General features: G+C 37.8%; 1 protein-coding gene across 1 annotated transcript in view; it reads left to right on the top strand.

The window, feature by feature from the left end:
* LOC126214878 (cytoplasmic polyadenylation element-binding protein 1) overlaps positions 1–20,456 on the top strand; it is a 97,824-nt gene that overhangs the window by 55,420 nt on the left and 21,948 nt on the right. Inside the window, exons 6-9 of the mRNA XM_049941524.1 lie at positions 5,928–6,252; positions 7,483–7,559; positions 10,525–10,680; positions 17,005–17,097. Coding sequence (XP_049797481.1) covers positions 5,928–6,252; positions 7,483–7,559; positions 10,525–10,680; positions 17,005–17,097 — 651 coding nt within the window. The remainder of the gene's footprint in view (positions 1–5,927; positions 6,253–7,482; positions 7,560–10,524; positions 10,681–17,004; positions 17,098–20,456) is intronic.

The following is a 20,456-nucleotide window of genomic DNA, read 5'->3' as shown; positions in this document are numbered from 1 at the left end:
ACATTTTTGCTAATAAAGTGCTTACCTTATTCGAACACTGCTTTCCCCCAAAACTTACCAAGGTTAGAGCAAAGTCTACAAAGAAGCCATGGATTACTCGAGGAATAGGGGTATCTTGTAAAACAAAAAGAAAACTGTATCTGTCACTCCGAAACATTTCCAATGTTGATGCTATAGCACATTATAAGAAATACTGCAAAATATTAAAGACTGTAATACGGATGTCAAAGCAAATATATTACAAGGAAAAGATAGTCATATCAGATAACAAAATAAAGACAATATGGGATATAGTGAAGGAGGAGACCGGTAGAACCAGGCATGAAGAGGAACAAATAGCATTAAGAGTAAATGATACATTGGTGACAGATGTGTATAGTGTTGCAGAACTTTTTAACAAACATTTTATAACTGTTACTGACAAGATGGGGTTGTCAGGTTCGGTAGATGCTGCTATGGATTACCTTAGACCAGACATTTCAAGTAACTTCCTTAATATGAATTTGACCCTCACTACCCCAACAGAAATAATGTCCATCATAAAATCTTTAAAATCAAAAACATCTAGTGGGTATGATGAAATATCAACAAAGTTAATTAAAGAATGTGAGTCTGAGCTAAGTAACATATTAAGCTATCTGTGTAACCAGTCGTTTATTAGTGGAATATTTCCTGAATGGCTGAAATATGCTGAAGTTAAGCCACTGTTTAAGAAGGGAGATAAAGAAATAGCATCAAATTTCCGTCCAATTTCACTGTTGCCAGCATTCTCAAAAATTTTCGAAAAAGTAATGTACAGTCGTCTTTATAACCATCTTATCTCAAATAACATACTGTCAAAGTCACAGTTTGGATTTCTAAAAGGTTGTGATATTGAGAAGGCTATCTACACTTACAGTGAAAATGTGCTTAATTCATTAGACAAAAAATTGCAGGCAACTGGTATATTTTGTGATCTGTCAAAGGCATTTGACTGTGTAAATCACAATATCCTTTTAAGTAAACTAGAATATTATAGTATAACAGGAAATGCTGCAAAATGGTTCAAATCTTATATCTCTGGCAGGAAACAAAGGGTGTTATTAGGAAAGAGACATGTATCAAGCTATCAGGCCTCATCCAACTGGGAACTAATTACATGTGGGGTCCCACAAGGTTCAATTTTGGGGCCCTTACCTTTTTTTGTGTATATCAATGACCTTTCATCAGTAACATTACCAGATGCCAAGTTTGTTTTGTTTGCCGATGATACAAACATTGCAATAAATAGCAAGTCAAATGTAGTCTTAGAAAGATCAGCCAATAAAATATTTGTGGACATTAATCACTGGTTCCTAGCCAATTCTTTGTCACTAAACTTTGAAAAAACACACTACATGCAGTTCAGAACTTGTAAGGGGTGTCCCAAGAGTATATGTCTAACATATGATGACAAGAAGATAGAAGAAGTGGACAGTGTTAAATTCTTGGGATTACAGCTTGATAATAAATTCAACTGGGAGGAGCACACCACAGAACTGCTGAAGCGTCTTAACAAATCTCTGTTTGCAATGCGAATTTTGTCAGACATAGGGGATATAAAAATGAAAAAGCTGGCATACTATGCTTACTTTCATTCCATAATGTCATATGGGATTATTTTTTGGGGTAATTCATCAAGCCAAGCTAAAGTTTTCCGGGCACAAAAACGTGCAGTGAGAGTTATATGTGATGTGAACTCAAGAACATCCTGCAGAAGCCTGTTTAGGGAACTAGGGATACTAACTACTGCTTCCCAATATATTTATTCCTTAATGAAATTTGTCATTAAAAATATATCACTTTTTCAAACCAACAGCTCAATTCATGGAATCAATACTAGAAATAAGAATAATCTTCACAAGGATTTAAAGTCACTTAGTCTTGTACAAAAAGGTGTGCATTATTCAGGAACACACATTTTCAATAACTTGCCAGCAGCCATAAAAATCTTAACAACCAATGAAATTCAGTTTAAGAGAAGCCTAAAGGATTTATTGGTGGCCAACTCCTTCTACTCCATTGATGAATTTCTTAGTAAAACCAACTGATTTGTATATAAGTACAACATAACTTCTGCACAATTTCAGTGCAGTAATGTGTTCATTGAAAATTTGTGTGTGTGAGTTAGTATAATCTAACTTCTGCACCATTTCAGTGCAGTAATGTGTTCATTGTAAATAAGTATTACAGTAGTTGTATTACCTTATAAATAAATAAAAAACTTTTTTATTTTAAATTCAGTGCATTAGTATTTGTAAAATTACTCTTAGTGTTCATTAAAAAATGACGATCATTCCACTTGGGACCTGTGGAATGGTACATTAGCTTATTTGTTTTAATTGTAAATATTTGTCATGTATTGTTGTTTTTCTGACATGTTCCACATCCTGGAGGACCTCCTCACTACGGATCAATTGGAATGAAAGTAAATCTAATCTAATCTAATCTAACAACAAACAGTTAGGAAATAATACATGTGATAGCTACTCACCAGTTTGAAGGATTGTTGAGTAACAGGAACGCACATTTAGAAGTAGATTATTCAATACTATCAGAACGACTGCCAGTAGTTTTAAGTGCTCATTCTACTTTAAATTGTTATTACAATTATTTTTCTATCTTTTGTGGGGGGTAACAGCTTCCAGTGATCGCTCTGAAAATGCTTAATCATAATGTAACAGGTGTTTCCAACTATATATGTGTGTGTGTGCAGTACATCAATTGAGGATCAACTGTGCAAAGTATCAATCCTCCGACCTTTCACATACAGTTCTATAGCATCGTAACTTCCCTGTATACAATTGCATAATCAATGAATGGCCATGTAGAGCTGCCAACATTGTTCACTAGGACATTTATAGAACCATTACTGTTCACTATATGTATAAACACTCCATGTTACTTTCATTTCTGACAGTTTCTCCCTGTTAAGAACAAGAAATTGTATTCTGTTTGCTAGGAATTTTTCGATCCAGTCCGAAACCTTCTGTGGTATTAGGTATATGTGTGTTTTGTTTATTAGGTGACAGTGCGGAATTGTATTGAATGCTTTCTGAAACCCAAACAGAGCATCAACCTGGGCTTTGGTATTCTAGTTCTCATGAGTGTGTTTTGTAGAATCCATGTTGATTCCTACAGAGATTTCTGGTCTCCAAAAAATATGAAATGTTCCAAAATTCTAGAATAGGCTGATGTCATCAATTTAGGCCTATACTTAGTGCTAGTTAGACATCCCTTCTTGAAGACTGGAATAACCTGCACATTTTTCCATTTCAGCAAATTGGGGTGCACTGTTAAAAGAACAGAAGCAAGTTCTTTCACATAGATAGAATTTTGTAAGAATTATGTTAGGTCCAGTTGCCATTTAGGTGGTGTTGCTTGTTTGCCTATCCCACAGTTACTCATTCACTTCTGTGAACAAGTGTTTCACACTTGCGCAACAATTGTAAGTGGGAATTGCTGCAAGATATTCCTCGGTAAAACATTTTCATAAATGGAGCAGTGTATTTCGACCTTGACACCTTTGTGGGGGGGCTATCAAGTGAATTAAAATACAAACTCATAATTATGGAAGGCTAACATGTTATTAGTTTCAGTTTTCTGATATGATTTTATTACCATGTTTTTGGCAGACAATTGCCTTGCAGAACAAAGAAGTTATTTTTCTCAGTTTGCTAAGAAAACGTGGCTTTTATTAACCTTTTCTCCAGAGGCAGTCAATTTATTAGAATCGAAGTCTCTCATTCTGCACTATTGGCTAGTTTCAACTGCTCACTAAATTTCAAGTGCACATTTTCATCTTCTGGCACGTATGGCATTATGCCGTAATAAAGAACCAAGTGTGAGATGATACAGTACTGATACTCCAAGAAAATCTGCATCCTGAAAACTGCTCTGAAATCTTAATATCAGGTTGGTGCGTACTTAATTGTGAATCTGGACATATGAATGTGCACTTTAAACAGGATTATGCATTTTAGTATGGTGTATGAAATTCTGATATTCTTGGAGTATCCTATGTCTTTTATCACATCATGTAAGGTCCCTTAATACTTCATTTGTATGAACATTTGGGCTTCCTACGTCATCATAGCTGCCGCTATGGCAACTGCCGCAGTGAAGCTATTTCTAACAGGTCGCGGGAAAATATCTCGAATGGTGCTTTGAAAAGCATTAGCTTCAAAGTGATGTATCTTAAAGTGTAACATGCTCAAAAAAGACCAATATTATATGTGAAAGCTTAGCTTTTATTGTAGCTTGTTAATGTTAGACAAATATTATATGTGAAAGCTTAGCTTCTCTTTTAGCTACACTATGTACGTAAAGTTAAATAGTCAACTTTTCCGATGTGTGTGTTCACACTACCTAACAATGATGTCTCTGTTGGCTGACTGTCAGATGTCCTACGCTTTCAATATCTGCCTTCGTTGGCTGGCGAGATCGCGTGACGTGAGCTATGACTGGCTCACAAAAGCGCATTTCAGTCTCGAGTTCAGTGGTTCAGAAACTTAACGTGCTGTTTTGAATCTATACTTTCGTAGTACGAATACAAAAATATGCAGCGTATCATATTAGGAAAATACGCAGCATAAATGTTGCTGCACGTTACAGATCTTCCCCACAGAGTTTTTTCATTCTCTGAAATTACACTCTGGTGTATAAAACCTTCACCATTTAAAGAATTGATGTTTTTTAAAGCTAAAAGAGAGAATATTGGCACTTACCATGGAAAAAGTGTATTTTTCACCTTGGAAGAAGTGGGTTTTCACATTGAGAAAAGTGCGTTTTTAACTGGGAAATTCAGGATTTTTTTTTCTTGTCTGCATATACGCCTTTTAGTTAAAAAAGTGAGACATGTCCTGGGTGCTTCACATGGACTACATCCGCATATAGGTTGGACCTTTTTGTCCTTCATATAGAACCCCATGTCTGTGGCTGTAGAGTGATATGCCATTTCATGGAAATATTGGTTGTCATATTGATCTTTCCATGCTGCTGTGTGTATCATGATTAGCAGACAAATGAAAGCATATAAGAGAGTTTTGTGTTACTACTTAATAAGCCCATTGTGGCAAAATTAATTGAAAATGAATTTTTTTTGTTTTAAAAAAACAATAGCCTCTTGCAGGAAAAAAACTATCAATATGTAAGTGTATACCCCAGCCAAAATGCATTTTATAATTTATTTTCATACAGTTCATATAATGTAGTTCTAGTTTCACACATTGCTAACGTTAAATGAGTAGGGTGGAATTTCTGATACTTACTTTAACTGATCACCAATGCTGAAGACTCTTCGCTTTGTTGGCTGTCTCGTCCCAGAAATTATTTTCATTAGGAACTAACAGTAAATGACCTTATCTCTGGTGTAAACAATAGGTGAGCATGAGTGAACAGTGTATGTTGATGTTCAGTTTGTATTCACAGGCGCTCATTTGTGGTAGAGATGACTATCTTATCTCTCAGCAGACCATCAAAGTAGTTCACTCACCTCTGTGCTTTGGCCCTCACTTCACTTGAAAGAAATGTTCTCAATAGTATGTATGTTACCTTGTTCTTTCCCATTCCCTCCAGTGGAAATACTTGTTCGCAGGTATAAGTGAATGGTAGTGAACACAACAAATTATTCTGTCAGTTCACTTGTGTTCTCGTCGATTCATTCTCGTATAAATGGTTAGGTTTACTGAATTGTTTTTATGGTTATTCTGTAGGTTATGAGGCTAGTAGTTCTGACTGGTTCTTTCTGCCATGTGCATTAAATAATTACTTAGTTTCGCAGGTGTCACACAAAAAAAACCACATGCGCTTAGTCCATAGATATTGAGACTACAGTGGGGACGTGGGTCGTGTCAACATTACCTTTGTGGTGTATGGCGAGTTTGACATGTCAGTGTAACGTGTTCCAGGCGAGTTTCCTGTCGCAGTTCCTGCAGTCGCCACAGTCTCCAGACGGTCAGGCTGCCACCTGCTTCCCACTGTCAGCGCCCTTGGGTCTTTCCCTCTCTTCACCTTGCCAGCAGCGCAGCCCTCCCCAGTCGCAACAGCAGTCGCGGCGCGTGAGAGTTCCGTCGCCGTTGCACCCGCTGACGCCACCGGAGCTCGGGTCGCCACTGCAGTGGCGGCAGTCGCCTTCGCTGACTTCGGCGCAGTCGCGGAACTCTGGGGTGGGCAACCCCGGGGGTGGTCAGGTGTGCCTTGAGCGTGCGGCCCGCTTCCACAAGAATGCTGCCTGTAAGTTTGATCTGACAGAATAAAATTCTACCGTACACTTTAGGGGAGAAATTTGTACTTGTCAGTCTGTGGCAAAAAAGAGGGAATAAACCCCCAGGAGGAGAGGAAAAAACAAAATTAAACGTCATAGATTTACAGGGTATGTGATGTTACTTCAGTGATTGCAGCATTGAGTCAAATTTACAAATAAGTTTTCCATATGAACCCAGTTGTCAGTATGATGATGCACTGCTGTGGCCTCAATTTGTACACAGATTCAATTTTGGATGGTGCTGCAAAGCCATTGTAGCCCCTCTGGAGGTGAGAGAATGTGATGTTGGAGCTGGTCCCACACGGAAATTGACCATGTTGAAACATTTGGCTGTAATATTTGTTTATTTGTCAAAGAATCGTTTTAGTACATTGTTAGTACATATGATATAAGTACATATGATATAGAACAGTGGTAAACCTAGTTAATTTACAATACTGTAGTCATTTAGACTACATTGTTGATGTAATCAAAATGCATAATAATATTGGTTAGTGTACTACATTGCTTCTGTATGTGGTAACAGCAGTTAAGTGAGATCACATAAGCACGACGTAAACTATATTATGAAATGACAATTACTAAAATTTGGTGAATGAGGTATACTTATTGCGATGTTCGATAAGTTCAGAAAGAATAGAAGCAGTGGAACTGTGAGGTTTATAACTGAAACGGCAGCTACCCACAAGTATGATTATTTGGATCAAACTGTGACTGGTTTGATATTTTTACAAACCCATCTTCAGATGATTGTTAATCACTTTGTTGTTGTCGTTTTTTTTTTTTCTTGGACCTCATTTTGTATCTGTTTTTGGTTTATTGCACTAGGCTACATGACACATTTTTTGTTCACTATTTCGTTAAGTTTATTCTTCCAGTACCTGGCAGCTGCCTGTGTGGAAAAATGTCCTCATTGTTCAATGAATTTATGGTTGTGAAGCAGATGCTCTTTGTGTATGTTTCTTTAATTGAGAAAAAGAGATCTAAATATGGTCCAGTATTTTGTGGAACTACGTCAGAAACATTAAGATTTAATCCCTTTGTGCCCCCTCCCTGTTTTCAATAAATTTTAAGTCTGTCCAAAGAGTGAAAGAAAATATAATCTGGACTCTGCTTCAGACCATAGAAAATGACCTGATGGTTTTGTGGTAGTACAGTTAATGAGAATTTCACACAATGTCTTTGTTTCTGTTTCGTAGCTCTGGTTGATGCCACCTGCACATGGAGTGGAACATTACCACCACGATCTGTCAAGTCTGGTGCCTATTCGTGTAAGGTAAAAGAAAGCTTTATAATTATACAACTGTAAATATGGTTACTGATGTATATGCAACATTCCTGTCATACATCTCAATAGTTGTAATTGTGTAAAGATAATTAACTACTTATTCTGCTCTCATTCTTCCTCTGTCCCTGAAATTAATTTAAAGGTAGGTTCCCAGTCCTTGTCTGCTAAGGAGTACAAGGACAAGGAGGACAAAAAGAAGGAAACAAGCCCCTCCACCTCCACACTCTGCATGTACTACTCCTGTGCCGAAGTTGGAGATCCCTGTGGCCCCCTGAGACACCTTATCTCCCCAGACAATGTGATGCAGAATTGTGTGTCAGTGGATCTCCATTGTCCATTTCTCAGACTGAGACTAATGTGAAGCTGTATATAATACTTGCCACAATCGAAACAACTGCTATATTTGCTAATGGTATTTTCGTGTTTTGTGTAAAACTAGAAATATGACCCTTCCAGGATTCGGACACGTGATCTCTCTCTGCATTCGGATGCATTATCTGTGCAGAGTGTCTTCTACAGAGGAAACCGGTACTAAGTTTTGCCAAGAATAATTTTATTGTGTTTTGGGTCTTAGCTCAACTGATAGTCGACAATCTGGTTATAATATAGGGACCCATTTGCAAAAATTCTAAAATTCCTAAGTTCTGTTTGAGTTTGATGATGTTGCAAGGAGCAGGGAAAAGAATGTTAGTCATTGCAAGTATCACTGTTCTAAATAGGTGTAGCACAAACTCGACAAATTTCGCAAGGCTTCCAGTATTGGCGTTCACACAAAATTCCTTTCTATTACTACTTAAAAGTTGTAATTGTGTTTTCAATCACCAGATAGCTAAGCTTCTTGCTGAAATACTTTGGCTAATGCACCTGTATCACAAACATAGCCTCATCTTAAATGTTATAATCATTCAGAGTAACAATAATTTGAACCATGTTTTTAACACAGGGAAAACTCCACATTGTAGAAATGTGGAGGGGCAGCATATTTTTGAAAGTGGAAATCACTATTATCAGTTTAAACTTGACATTGGTCTTGATTGGAGCATGTTGAGAGCAATGAGACCATTGAGCTCTCTCAATGGAGGAAAATGGTCCATATGCTGTCCTGTTGGACAGAACAAGTTAACTTTCTGGGAATCCTGGGTGTGTTAGAGTTGCATGGGGATTCTCAGCAGCATTCGCAACTGATAAGCAGCAGGTGAATTCTAACACAGGAAGTTTTTTTTCTGCCTGGTTTACCACCATTTCAGCAACTAAGGACAGTGGTGCCCCTGTGGCATTTTCCAAACTTGCCAGCACCATGTTAAATAATATCCCTGATAGTTGGTCTTTCACATGCTGTATCATGTGTTATGTTTAGCCATTTACTTCCACTGAATTTTTAAAATGTTTCGTGGACTTTACAATTACCCTGTATCACTTCTAGTTTCTTACCATTTTCAGTGTATTTGGTTGATGACCCAGTTACTATATACAATTATTTTTGCACATTATCTCCTAAGATTGCCTGTACCTGCTTTTGGAGGGATGAAGGAACTTCATTGAACACTGTTTAAAATCTTTAAAGTTTTTATATTTTCATAACTTTCAGAAATATTTACATAATTGTGAAGTGCTCCATATTGTACAGAGGCATTAAGACTTCAGAGTTGGTTGTATGAAGAGACCTGAAAGTATCCTGTTTTGTGCATTTCACACCAGCAGATCTCTGCTTCCCATAAGGGAATCATCCACGGTACATTAATTAGCATTTGATTTATAGTTTTGCCTTGGTTGAACTGGAAGTCCTTGACCACTATAGGCAAATTCATAAATTGTGAAATGGTGTGGTCCGTGCAGGTAGAGGTAGTGACAGAGGCTGCATTGATGCAAGTTCAAAGTGACAATCGTGGTAAGTACTTTATGCTTGCAGAAAACTTGTATTCTGCACATTCTGTTTCTATGTAAGATTTGTCACTTACCGCTATCATCGGTCATGACAACTTGCAATGAAAGGAATAAAAATTCAGTAAATAGGTTGCTACTATGACAATGATTAGTGGTAGCTCTGGCTTCAGTGTTCACAGCAGAGCACTCAGAACGCTAATTAATACTCATTGGCTGTTGGAGTATGTATGCAGCAGGTGTGCAGAAAGAATCGGAACTCTTATCACTATTGTTCATGACTCCAACTGTAAAATTGTGGAGAAACTTGGTTACGCAGAGGTTGTAGTTGTGATATTTTTTCCTCAGGTATTGGTAGATCAAACATTGCCAGACTGCACTAAACTCTTTTGTGCAGTAATACAAATCCCACGAAGAGAACAGTAGTAGTCAGTGTAAACACTTCTGTGAAGCCTGTTGCTATTAACAGGTCTCATTGCCCAGCTGTTGTCATGGAGTTCTTGATGTCACTCTTGGGAGATGATGTCTTATTTTCAGTAAACAGATTCTCTCTCTCTCTCTCCCTCTCTCTCTCCCTCTCTCTCTCCCTCTCTCTCTCCCTCTCTCTCTCCCTCTCTCTCTCCCCAAACAATAAGCCTTAAAACTTGGGGGTGGGGAGTTGTCATTGCTATGGAAAGCAAAGATGCCTCAGTTCCTTCATAGAACACGTGGAAAAACCTTTGCTTGTGTTGGGATATATAATAATCTTTTAACAGTTTTTAATGTTGCTGTAAGGATATGACATTCCAGATCTAACACCCTATATGGTAGTCTCTTAATGTGCAGAAGTGTTACGTAAGTAGTGACTGTGGCAGGAGTTACTCAGTAGACAAAATGGACGTAGGTTATTAACTGACACAGCTAAAGTATTCCTGCATTATAATGAACGATACTGTTAGTAGTCACTGTTGTAAAAGAGAACTAAAGTTGGTAGTGCCTGAGGATGTTAATAATCTTGTAAATACCACCCTTGTTTCAGAAACGTGTTTGAACAATTTGATGTGTCAGTGTAACCGGTTAAATGTGCCTGCAGGTATTCCTTGGAGGAGTTCCTTGGGACATGGGCGAGGCAGCCCTGGTGAATGAACTTCACCAGTTTGGCCAGATACGCATAGAGTGGCCAGGCAAAGAACAGTCGGCATCACAGCCGAAAGGCTACGTTTATGCCATTCTCGAGTCTGAAAGGAAGGTGAGCTGAAACTTCTGCTGTATTGTTCATTCTGGAATTGTGAGAACTTCTGAACTTTCAGTTGTTAATGGGTTAGTTGGCAAATTACTAGGATAAGTAATAATAGGGAGAACTGGAGTGGTTCGTACAAGATATTTGAAATATTAAAACCATACTATACTTCTCTTCAACCCTGGAAGTTAGTTCGCTGTGAAGTTAGACTTGCAGACATTTCTTAAGACATGTCAGTAAATCTTTGCCACAAGGTTTGTCCCAAGACCACAATAGGAAGAAACTGTGTGGGGAGGGGTGGGATTGGATCAGATAGGATGTTGTGGGATGGGGTTGGACGGGATAGGATGAGATGAGATGATAGGTGTAAAAGATAGTCCTGGGAAAGCTGTAAGAGGAACTGTGAGTAAAATTCATGGATAAGTATTACACACCAAAATTTAGATGTAGAAGTATACTGTACTAATTAAGATGCTTGTGTTCCATGTTCAGTCAAGACATGCAGCTTGTAATAAATTGCTTCTAGGATCTTCCAAGGATATTTACGCTGATATCACATTAAAGGGAAAATTCACTTGTGGTAAATGTAAAATCTAACAGCTTCAAGAGCAAGGATTGTTTTTCCAGCTTTGTCTATCTGTATTTTCTAGGGTCTGGTCTCATGCAGGTATTTGCACTTGATACTTCAGCCGTTATTTAAAATGCTCTGAAGTGGATGTATCTATCCTAATTCTCTATAGATAGTTTCGCAATGTCAACATGCGCATGTGCTCTCTTCACACCTATTGGAAGGTAACTTTTTAGTTTAGTTTAACCTGTGATATGTTGCTAATTGTATAAATACAGAAAAATGTCGTCTTATTTATTTATTCCATGTGATCTAATGGTACACAGTGTGTTACAGATGTCAGAAAATATCAGTTAACATTTTTAACTTTTAGCATCCTAATGTATTATATTGCAAAGATTGGTTAAGTTTACTTCACTCCATTGCTCAATGTTTTCAGTTTAACATAAATAGCAAGATTACTGTTCTGAGTATTCATTTATAGAGTAAAAACAGTGACACAACAAATGACTTTTGCTAAATTTTATGTTGTCTTCGATGGACATATTACTAGTGGGAAGATTGTTGAACAGTTGGAGGCCCATGTGGAAAGCTCCCTTTTTACACAGTTGAATGTTTGTACATAAAACATGCGGATTTGAGTTTTTCCTGGTGTTGTGTTTATTTATTTCATAATTTTTTACGACTCAGAAAAATTTGTCTCAAGAATGTATAGGCAAGGCAGTGTAAGGACTTCCAACTTTCTGAAGATGGGTTTGCAGGAGTATGGGTTTGCTCCCAGTAATAATCCTCATTGCTCTCTTCTGGATTTTGAATGTGCTCAGGGCAGTTAGAGAATTTCCCCAGAATATCACACCATATTTTAGGTGGGCTTGTATATAAGCATAGTATGCGCTGGTTAATGGTTTCAGGCTAGCACATGATTTTAGTACACTCAATGCATAACAGCCACTACTAAGTCTGACATTTACCTTTCTTGTATGTGTTTGTATGTATTTCAGGTTATTTTGAACCCACAGACTCAGGAATTTGAGAACAGTGTCAGTATCTATTGGCTGGTTATTTACAGTGACAAGTGGCTGAGAGGAATTTGCATTTTCTGTTGCGTGAAGGTTCATGGAAGTTGTCTTTTTGGTGTTGATAGTTAATCTGTTGATTTTAGCGCAGTTGCTGAGTTGTCCAGTGACCAAGTTCACAGCTTTTTGCACAGCCTCTGTATTCTCCACTTTGAGGAGTAAAGTTGTCATCAGCAGATATTATTGCTTTGTGTGCATCTACATTCACACTCAAGTCATTAATATACAGGAGGAAAAGTAGAGGTCCCAACACTGAGCCCTGTGGTACACCTTTCTTTGCAGTTTTATTACTCGTTAGGATTTCGGTTATTAAGTTGGTTTGTCTATTAGTGTATTTCATGCTGACTCTCTGCATCCAATTGGTTAGGAATGAAGCAATCAAATTGTTTGCAGTTCCTCTGATAGCATAGTGTTCTATTTTTTCCAGCAATATTTTGTGGTCAACAGCATCAAAAAGCTTTGACAGATCCAGAAATATGCCTGTTATGAGTTGTTTTTTTATCTAACAGATCTAATAGCGTATTTATGCAATCATATACTGTAGTTTCAGGAGAATTGTTGCTTCTGAACCCAAATTGAGCTATACTTAGTAAATCTCTCTCTCTCTCTCTCTCTCTCTCTCTCTCTCTCTCTCTCTCTCCCTCTCTCCCTCTCTCCCTCTCTCTCCCTCTCTCTCTCCTTTTTTCCCCAATGAAGTCAATCAGTTTTTTGTACATTATTTTTTCAAAAACTTCAGAAAAGTGGGATGAGATTGATATAGGCCTGTAGTTATTCATATCTTTATCACCACCTTTTTGGAAGACAGGAATTACTTTAGAAAGTTTCAGAGCTTCAGGGAAAGTAACTGCATGGAAAGAACAGTCACCGAGGTGAGTTAATGGTTCAGCAGTTGTGTGTACACAATTTTTGACGACAGCTGCTGGGATACCAACAATTCCAGCTGAATATGAATTTCTTAACTCTCTGAGGGCTTTTGCAACATCATTTTCAGTGACTTTGGTAATGAAAATTGACTCAGCACATGTGTGATATTTTGGGTTTGGTGGCTGGTAGTTTGTGTTAGGATTATTTTTGACCAATTTTTCAGCTATGCTCGTAAAGAATTTGCTGAAAGAGTTCACCACAACTTCGGAATTAGATATAGATTCATTGTTGAGTTTGATTTCTATGTTCGTGTGTGTAGCTTTGATTTCCCCTCTTTCCCTTTTTATAATATTCCACATTGCTTTTACTTTATTGCTGGATTTGTCAATATACTCATCATTTTGCATCCTTTTTGCCTGTCTTATCACTCTTCTTTGGATACATGTGTAGTTTTTATAGTATTCTGTTAGTTGGGGGAGTCACTACTTTGTTTACATAACATGTGGAGTATGCTTTTATGTTTGCAAGAGATTTTTATAGCTGATGTAATCAAAGTCTTGTTTGTTGTATTATTATTTATTCTTACTGGCTTTTGTGGAAAAGCCTCTTCAAAGTGGTGGATCATTGTGTCAAGAAATATGTTGAATTTCATGTTGACATCATTGACTGCGTACATCTCTGTCCACGTTTCCTTAGTAAGGAACCGAGCAAGGTGGCGCAGTGGTTAGACACTGGACTCGCATTCGGGAGGATGACGGTTCAATCCCGCGTCCGGCCATCCTGATTTAGGTTTTCCGTGATTTCCCTAAATCACTCCAGGCAAATGCCGGGATGGTTCCTCTGAAAGGGCACGGCCGACTTCCTTCCCCATCCTTCCCTAATCCGATGAGACCGATGACCACGCTGTCTGGTCTCCTTCCCCAAAACCAACCAACCTTAGTAAGGAGGACATTTAGCTTGTTAAAGTTTCTTTGAGTGAAAAACCTTCTTAAAGTTTTAGATGGGACTGGGTTTGAGGTATCTTTGCTAACATCGACCTTTAGAATGACAGTGTGGTGGTCGCTGAATGCTGCATTGTATACTTCTAGTGATGGGTTAAGTTTATTTCTATTTGCAAAAATTTGATCTAGAGCTGGGTGTTATTCTAGTGGGGTCATTTACAAGGCCATGCAGATTATAAGTTTTTGCAATGTTAATCAGTGTCTCCCTGTTTCTGATGTGGGTGTGAGAGTCTATATTAAAGTCACCACATATAATTACATCCTGTTTCCACTGACTTATTTTGGATAGAAATAAGTCTGTCTGTAACAGAAAATCATTAATACTACTGGAGGGGGGGACGGTAAATTGTAGCTACAATTAGATTTAGATCTGTAAGCTTTATGGCTGCACATTCAAAGATCTTGTATGTTCCTATTTCCTTTAGGGTAGGAAGTGGGCTGTATTCAATGTGTTGTTTTATGGAGATGGCAACCCCACCATGTCCATCTGATCTGGAGTAGTGTTTACGCAATTTGAAATTTTGTAGTGAGATTAACTTAACTACACCAGTGTGTGTGTGTGTGTGTGTGTGTGTGTGTGTGTGTGTGCCACACACACACTGGTGTAGTTAAGTTAATCTCACTACAAAATTTCAAATTGTGTAAACACTACTCCAGATCAAATGGACATGGTGGGGTTGCCATCTCCATAAAACAACACATTGAATACAGCCATTGAATACAGCCCACACAGCGCGCGTGCGTCCCCCCCAACCCACACACACACACACACACACACACACACACACACACACACACACACACACACTTGAAAGTTTTTATATAAAAAGATATGTTTTAAGAAATCAAAAATTCTTCATGTTTATGCCAATAATGGGGGTTTGAGGTGGGAAGGAAGGGCTCAGACACTGTATTTACTCGAATCTAAGCCGCACCTGAAAAATGAGACTCGAAATCAAGAAAAAAAAATTTTTTCCCGAATCTAAGCCGCACCCGAAATTTGAGACTCGAAATTCAAGGGGAGAGAAAAGTTTTAGGTCGCACCTCCAAATCGAAACAAAGTTCGTCTAGTTGTAATATTCGACACAATTTAGGTCGAATGAATGACGATACAGCTGCAGTAGTTTGGTTCGAGTCGTAAGCTTAGCAGTTACGGTTTATCAGGTAGCCATTGCTACGCGTCACGCGCTCCGTCCGTATTTATACGGATATATCCTTCCTTTTTCACGTGCTTCGTCTGGTTTGAATTGATTGCTTATTTTCTTTGATCTGATAAGTGCCATTCTCTTTGTTATAGGTATTTACGTCACTCCAAGCTGAAAATGCATTACTGCACTGTGTCATGCATTGTTTGTCACATTCTGATAGTGCGTGTTTACGGCCTGTCGCCGCTTGCGGCGTGGCTTGCTTTTGTGCACACTACCGCCGCTTACAAATAAAAAATAGAGAGGAGTCGTCTCATTAGCGAAACATTTGTTGTTACTTACACTACTGCTTTCTTTGATAATGATCAACAAGAACCAAATAACAGACTGCGTATGATAGATGATGTTCTGAACGAAATTTTAGCGAAAATTTTTCTCCGTTCCAAAATCTTTGCAGGCGCCTCTTTAGTTCATTACATTCTGCACAGAAATTAGTCATCTTAGATTTAAAAATTTAGTCAGTTGCCGTGCTTCATTTCTGACTGTATCACTATCAGGCATAAGAATAATACGAATATAAACATGACATGATATGTATATTCTTCCGCGTTTGCTGTTGTCTCACTCTAGTTTCGTAGTTTATTAGGCAGACCGGATTTAAATGAGATAGTAGCAAACACGAAACAATACATGGCAAAATGTTTATATTCGTATTAATCTTCTGTCGAAGAGAATACTACATGTGATTCACAATTCATAAAAGCTCCTATTAGCAACCATCTCTTCTCACAGGTAGGAAAAAATTCAGAACATAGAGTTGGCCATATTGACAAACATCCCAAACAGTCTTGCCAGTCGGATTTTCGTAGTACATTGAAATGCTGCTACATTCGAAGATCAACAATACAGAATTTGTATTTACTTCGTTGGATAATGTACCAAAATGCAGTGGTCGAAACTCTGGGCGGAGGAGAAAGGCTCGTCTTCCACTTTTTTTAAATTTATTTACTGACGCAGAGATTTTGGTGCCAATATTTATCTTTGTGCCTACAAAGCATGCCTGTGTGGCACTACATATATTCGACGGCAGAAGTTAGTTGTGGCGGCACTCACCAACATTTTTCAGAACTCCCTCTTGCTTTGCACTAGATTCTAAGCCGCAGGCGGTTTTTTGGATTACAAAAACCGGAAAAAAAGTGCGGCTTGGATTCGAGTAAATACGGTAAAGGAATTGTGGCCAAAACAGATACTGGGGAGAAGATAACGAACACTTTATAATATTTGTAGAGTAATGAGTTAAAAGAGAAGTTAACAGTTCAAAATAAAAAACGTGAAAATTAGAAGATGCAACTTGTTGTGGGGAGCATAATTTTACTGGATGATGGCAGAAACAAAGGGGGAAGGAACTGTGAATGAAGAACATAACAAGAGATGACTAACTAAACAAGGAGCACAAAATGGAAGAGTTTTTGTACTAACTAATAGATCGTAAAAAGTGAGCTACAAATGGTGGAATTCAGTCAGTATAATTCCGTGGTCTTGTTAGCATATGGTATGCAAATTTTTCCCATCTTTCTTTTCTTTTAAGTTCTTAATTAGTAAAGTGATCAGAGTGTGAGTATAGGAAAGAAACGTTAGAATTGATCGGTAAAACTTCCTTTGTCTTCTTCTCTTCCCAGGTTAGAGAGCTCCTGAATGCATGCACTCAAGAGTTGACGAGTGGTGGCAGCTGGTATTTCAAGATATCCTCAAAGAAGATGAAAGCCAAGGAAGTAAGTCGACCAATACTTTTTTAAAAAAGCTGGCTTTAATGAGGTTATTTCCGAAAAATTGTGTGCGCGCGCACATGTGCCTCTCTTTTATTATGCTACTTATCATGAGCAACCGGCCTCGCCACATTGCAAGCACTGGTTCTCACCTGATCACTAAAGTTAAGCAATATTGGGCCCAGTCAGTACTTAAATTAGCATTATGGTTTGGGGAGAGCAAATTACCGAAATAGAGTGAAATTGAAAGACATGCTCTAGGCCACTTCACTATATGGCATCATTGTTGTAATTATTATTGTTGTTGTTATTACTTCCACCAACATCACTTTAGTTTGAAGCTAAAGGGATAAAATTGAAGACCTTGGCTGTAAACAATGGTAAGAGCAGTCCGTGAGAAACAAGAGTGTTACTGCATGTAGAACATTGCAAGTGTGATGTTCTTTCTTCATGCTAGCTGAATGTTCCATGGTGAACCGAGAAATGGCAGCTGTGCCGCTGATTTCAAATTTTCACTAACAGCAGCTCTGTCAGGATGTGAGCATGTAAACAGGGGCTAGTGCCAAAACTACGGTTGCCAGTAGCAGTAATGTGTGTAGTGTTCATGCCACAGGAATGCTTTTCAGGTATGATTTATACAAATCTGAAGATAACATGGATAATTAAAACTCGGATAAAGATCCTGGAAATATTCTTGAGAATGCAAATGTGCTTTCAAAAGTGATAAAGGTGAGTAACTCTTTAAGGAAGTAAATAATGTTGTGTCCCTTACCATTGTTTACTAGATTTACCTGATAGTGTGATGTCAGAAATGTTAAATGACAACCTATTTGATGTCGTTATGCGATTATTTTCTAACTTGTTAATGTAAATCTTAGTATCATAGATTAAAAAATACAAATTTAAAAGGTCAGAATTTTTTCAAAGTATTAATAGTAATGTTTTGTTACCTCACCCTGCAAAGAAACTGTGGTAGGTAAATGGTAACTCATTTTAAGCGCAGTTTCTCAAAACAACCACCTGTCGCTTACCATTGTTCACAGCCGAGATCTTCAATTTTATAATACTATCCATGAAATAAGCACCTTCGTGAATCCTAACATTATCATTTGGCCATAGAAACTTCGCTGCGCTTTCCATTACTTCTAAGCCTTCTTTCTTTCATTGCTGCTAAGTGGAGGCAATAATAGTGTTGGGGCAATATTCTATAATCAATTTTGGAACCCTGCAAGGCATGGAAAGCATATTACTTAATGTGCTTCACATTGGGAAACTTAATGTATTTGCAATGGAATTAGACACTTTTAATCCTAACCTTTCAAGTACGCATAGTTCTCTTCAGTTTAATTTTTTAAGTGAAATGGCAGGATGGCTTCTCAAAACAGAGCCACTGCCTGCTCAGGATTTTCAGGTCTAAGAAATACTTAACACTTAGGCTCTTTACATGTAACAAGGAAACCTATACCGAAAAACATGGCTGTTTTTACATTTTCAGCTATTACAACTCTTACAAAGTTAACAGTAATGAATTCAGAGTTTCATATTTATTGAGGCATGTAATACCATGTTCTTAACTCTCCGTCGCTCGTGCGGATGACACTCACCATCCACATGACTTTCCCACTAAATTTTGTCTGACAGGGCAGGATTGAGATCGCGCCATTTTCAGTGCCTTTCTGTTAACTCTCCAGCAGTTAGCTCCAATCATTGTTAACTTTCAATTACGAAAGATACATTGTTTATTAAACATTATTATAGTCTGGATGACACAAGTCATCCGCGCGAGCTCTGCTGCAGCAATCTGAAACAAAGTAAGTCTGTATTACTTTATTGCTTCCTAGATTCAATCGATCATTCATGTGCGTAAATTTGGACTTGTTGAAACTGACTGCAGTTACCTTCCATGTTACCTCGTATTATCTTTATCTTTAGATTGTGGAAGAAATGTCAAAAGCAAAAATACCTCGGAGTTTAGTAGAGATCCTAATGTATGGTTGGAATGGTTCATTGAGCTGAGTGATGAAGGTGCTCACAGTGATAGCGCTGACTCAGATTGAGGACTGTGCTCATGAAAGCGGTCATGATTCAGGAACAGAAAAAGTGCCAGAGAATGGTGAATATGAGTCACAGGAAGAAGTAACTCAAGAGGATGCATTTGTTTTAGGGAAAGATGGAGTAACTAAACAGAGGAAAAATAAAAATCCTACCATTGTTAGCAGATCTTGTAATATGATGCTTTTGCCTGGACCAAAAAATCAAGCTCATATAAAAAAAAGACAGAAATAGAAATTCTGAATTTTTTGTTGGATGAAAACATAATAAACATTATCACATCATGCACTAATATATCCATCACTGAAAATCATGGTAACTTCTCTAGGGAAAGGGATGCTAAAGAAACAGATGTGATAGAGATCAGAGCTTTCATTGGTTTGTTATATCTGTGTGGATCTTAGAGATGTTCTAGGAAGAGTATATCGAAATTGTAGGATAACTGAAAGGGGTAACGGACTTGAATTATGTTATTTATGCATAAGTGAAAACCAATTCAGGCTTCTGTTGATATGTCTTAGGTTTGATAATATCCATGATAGAGGTGTTCGCAGAGAGACTGACAAGTTGGCTCCTATCAGAGAGGTGCTTGAACTATTCACGAACAATTGCCAAAAATATTTTTCACCTAGTGAATATCTTACTGTTGACAAACAGCTTTTGGCATGTAGAGGAAACTGCCCATTCCATTCAGGCAATATATCCATAGCAAACCAGCAAAGTATGGGTTGAAAGTGTTTGCTTTGGTTGATGTAAAAACAGCTTACACTTTGACTTTAGAACCGTAAATCGATAAGCAACTAGAGGGACCATCTAATGCCAGTAATTCAGCTGAAGATATTGTTCTTTAAATGGTCGAACTGTTTCAAATGTTAGAATATATTATACTGTGTGCAAATATTAAATGTATTAGTTAGATTTAATAAAAAATCATAAAACCAGCCATAAAGACCATTCAAAGTATACAAATAGACTGCTTGCTTTGTGGAAGACACCTGTCATCCGCACAAGTGACCGTGTCACGAATTTTTGTGTGAGTAACAGAGGGTTAAATTAAAACACACTTCCATAAAGCCATTTGTATGACATTCTTTTTCAAAACAGGAAAAGTTGGGCTGGGATGTGTACAGAATCTTTCAAAAACCTGCAGGATTCTTTTACACTAAATGTTAGGTACATGTTTGAGAACCTTTATACAACAATTTCCTGTAATTTATGCAGTATGACTTTGCTCTCACTTCACTAGTAGCTCGTCTTGCCGCACCACACTTTTCCAGTCAGATTTCTGCCCCTCTTATTATGCTACTCGTATT

This window comes from Schistocerca nitens, chromosome 12 (genome assembly GCF_023898315.1).
Source record: "Schistocerca nitens isolate TAMUIC-IGC-003100 chromosome 12, iqSchNite1.1, whole genome shotgun sequence".
NCBI lineage: Eukaryota > Metazoa > Arthropoda > Insecta > Orthoptera > Acrididae > Schistocerca > Schistocerca nitens.
Note: the sequence above shows the minus strand (reverse complement) of the source record. Positions and strands in the feature narration are given on the sequence as shown.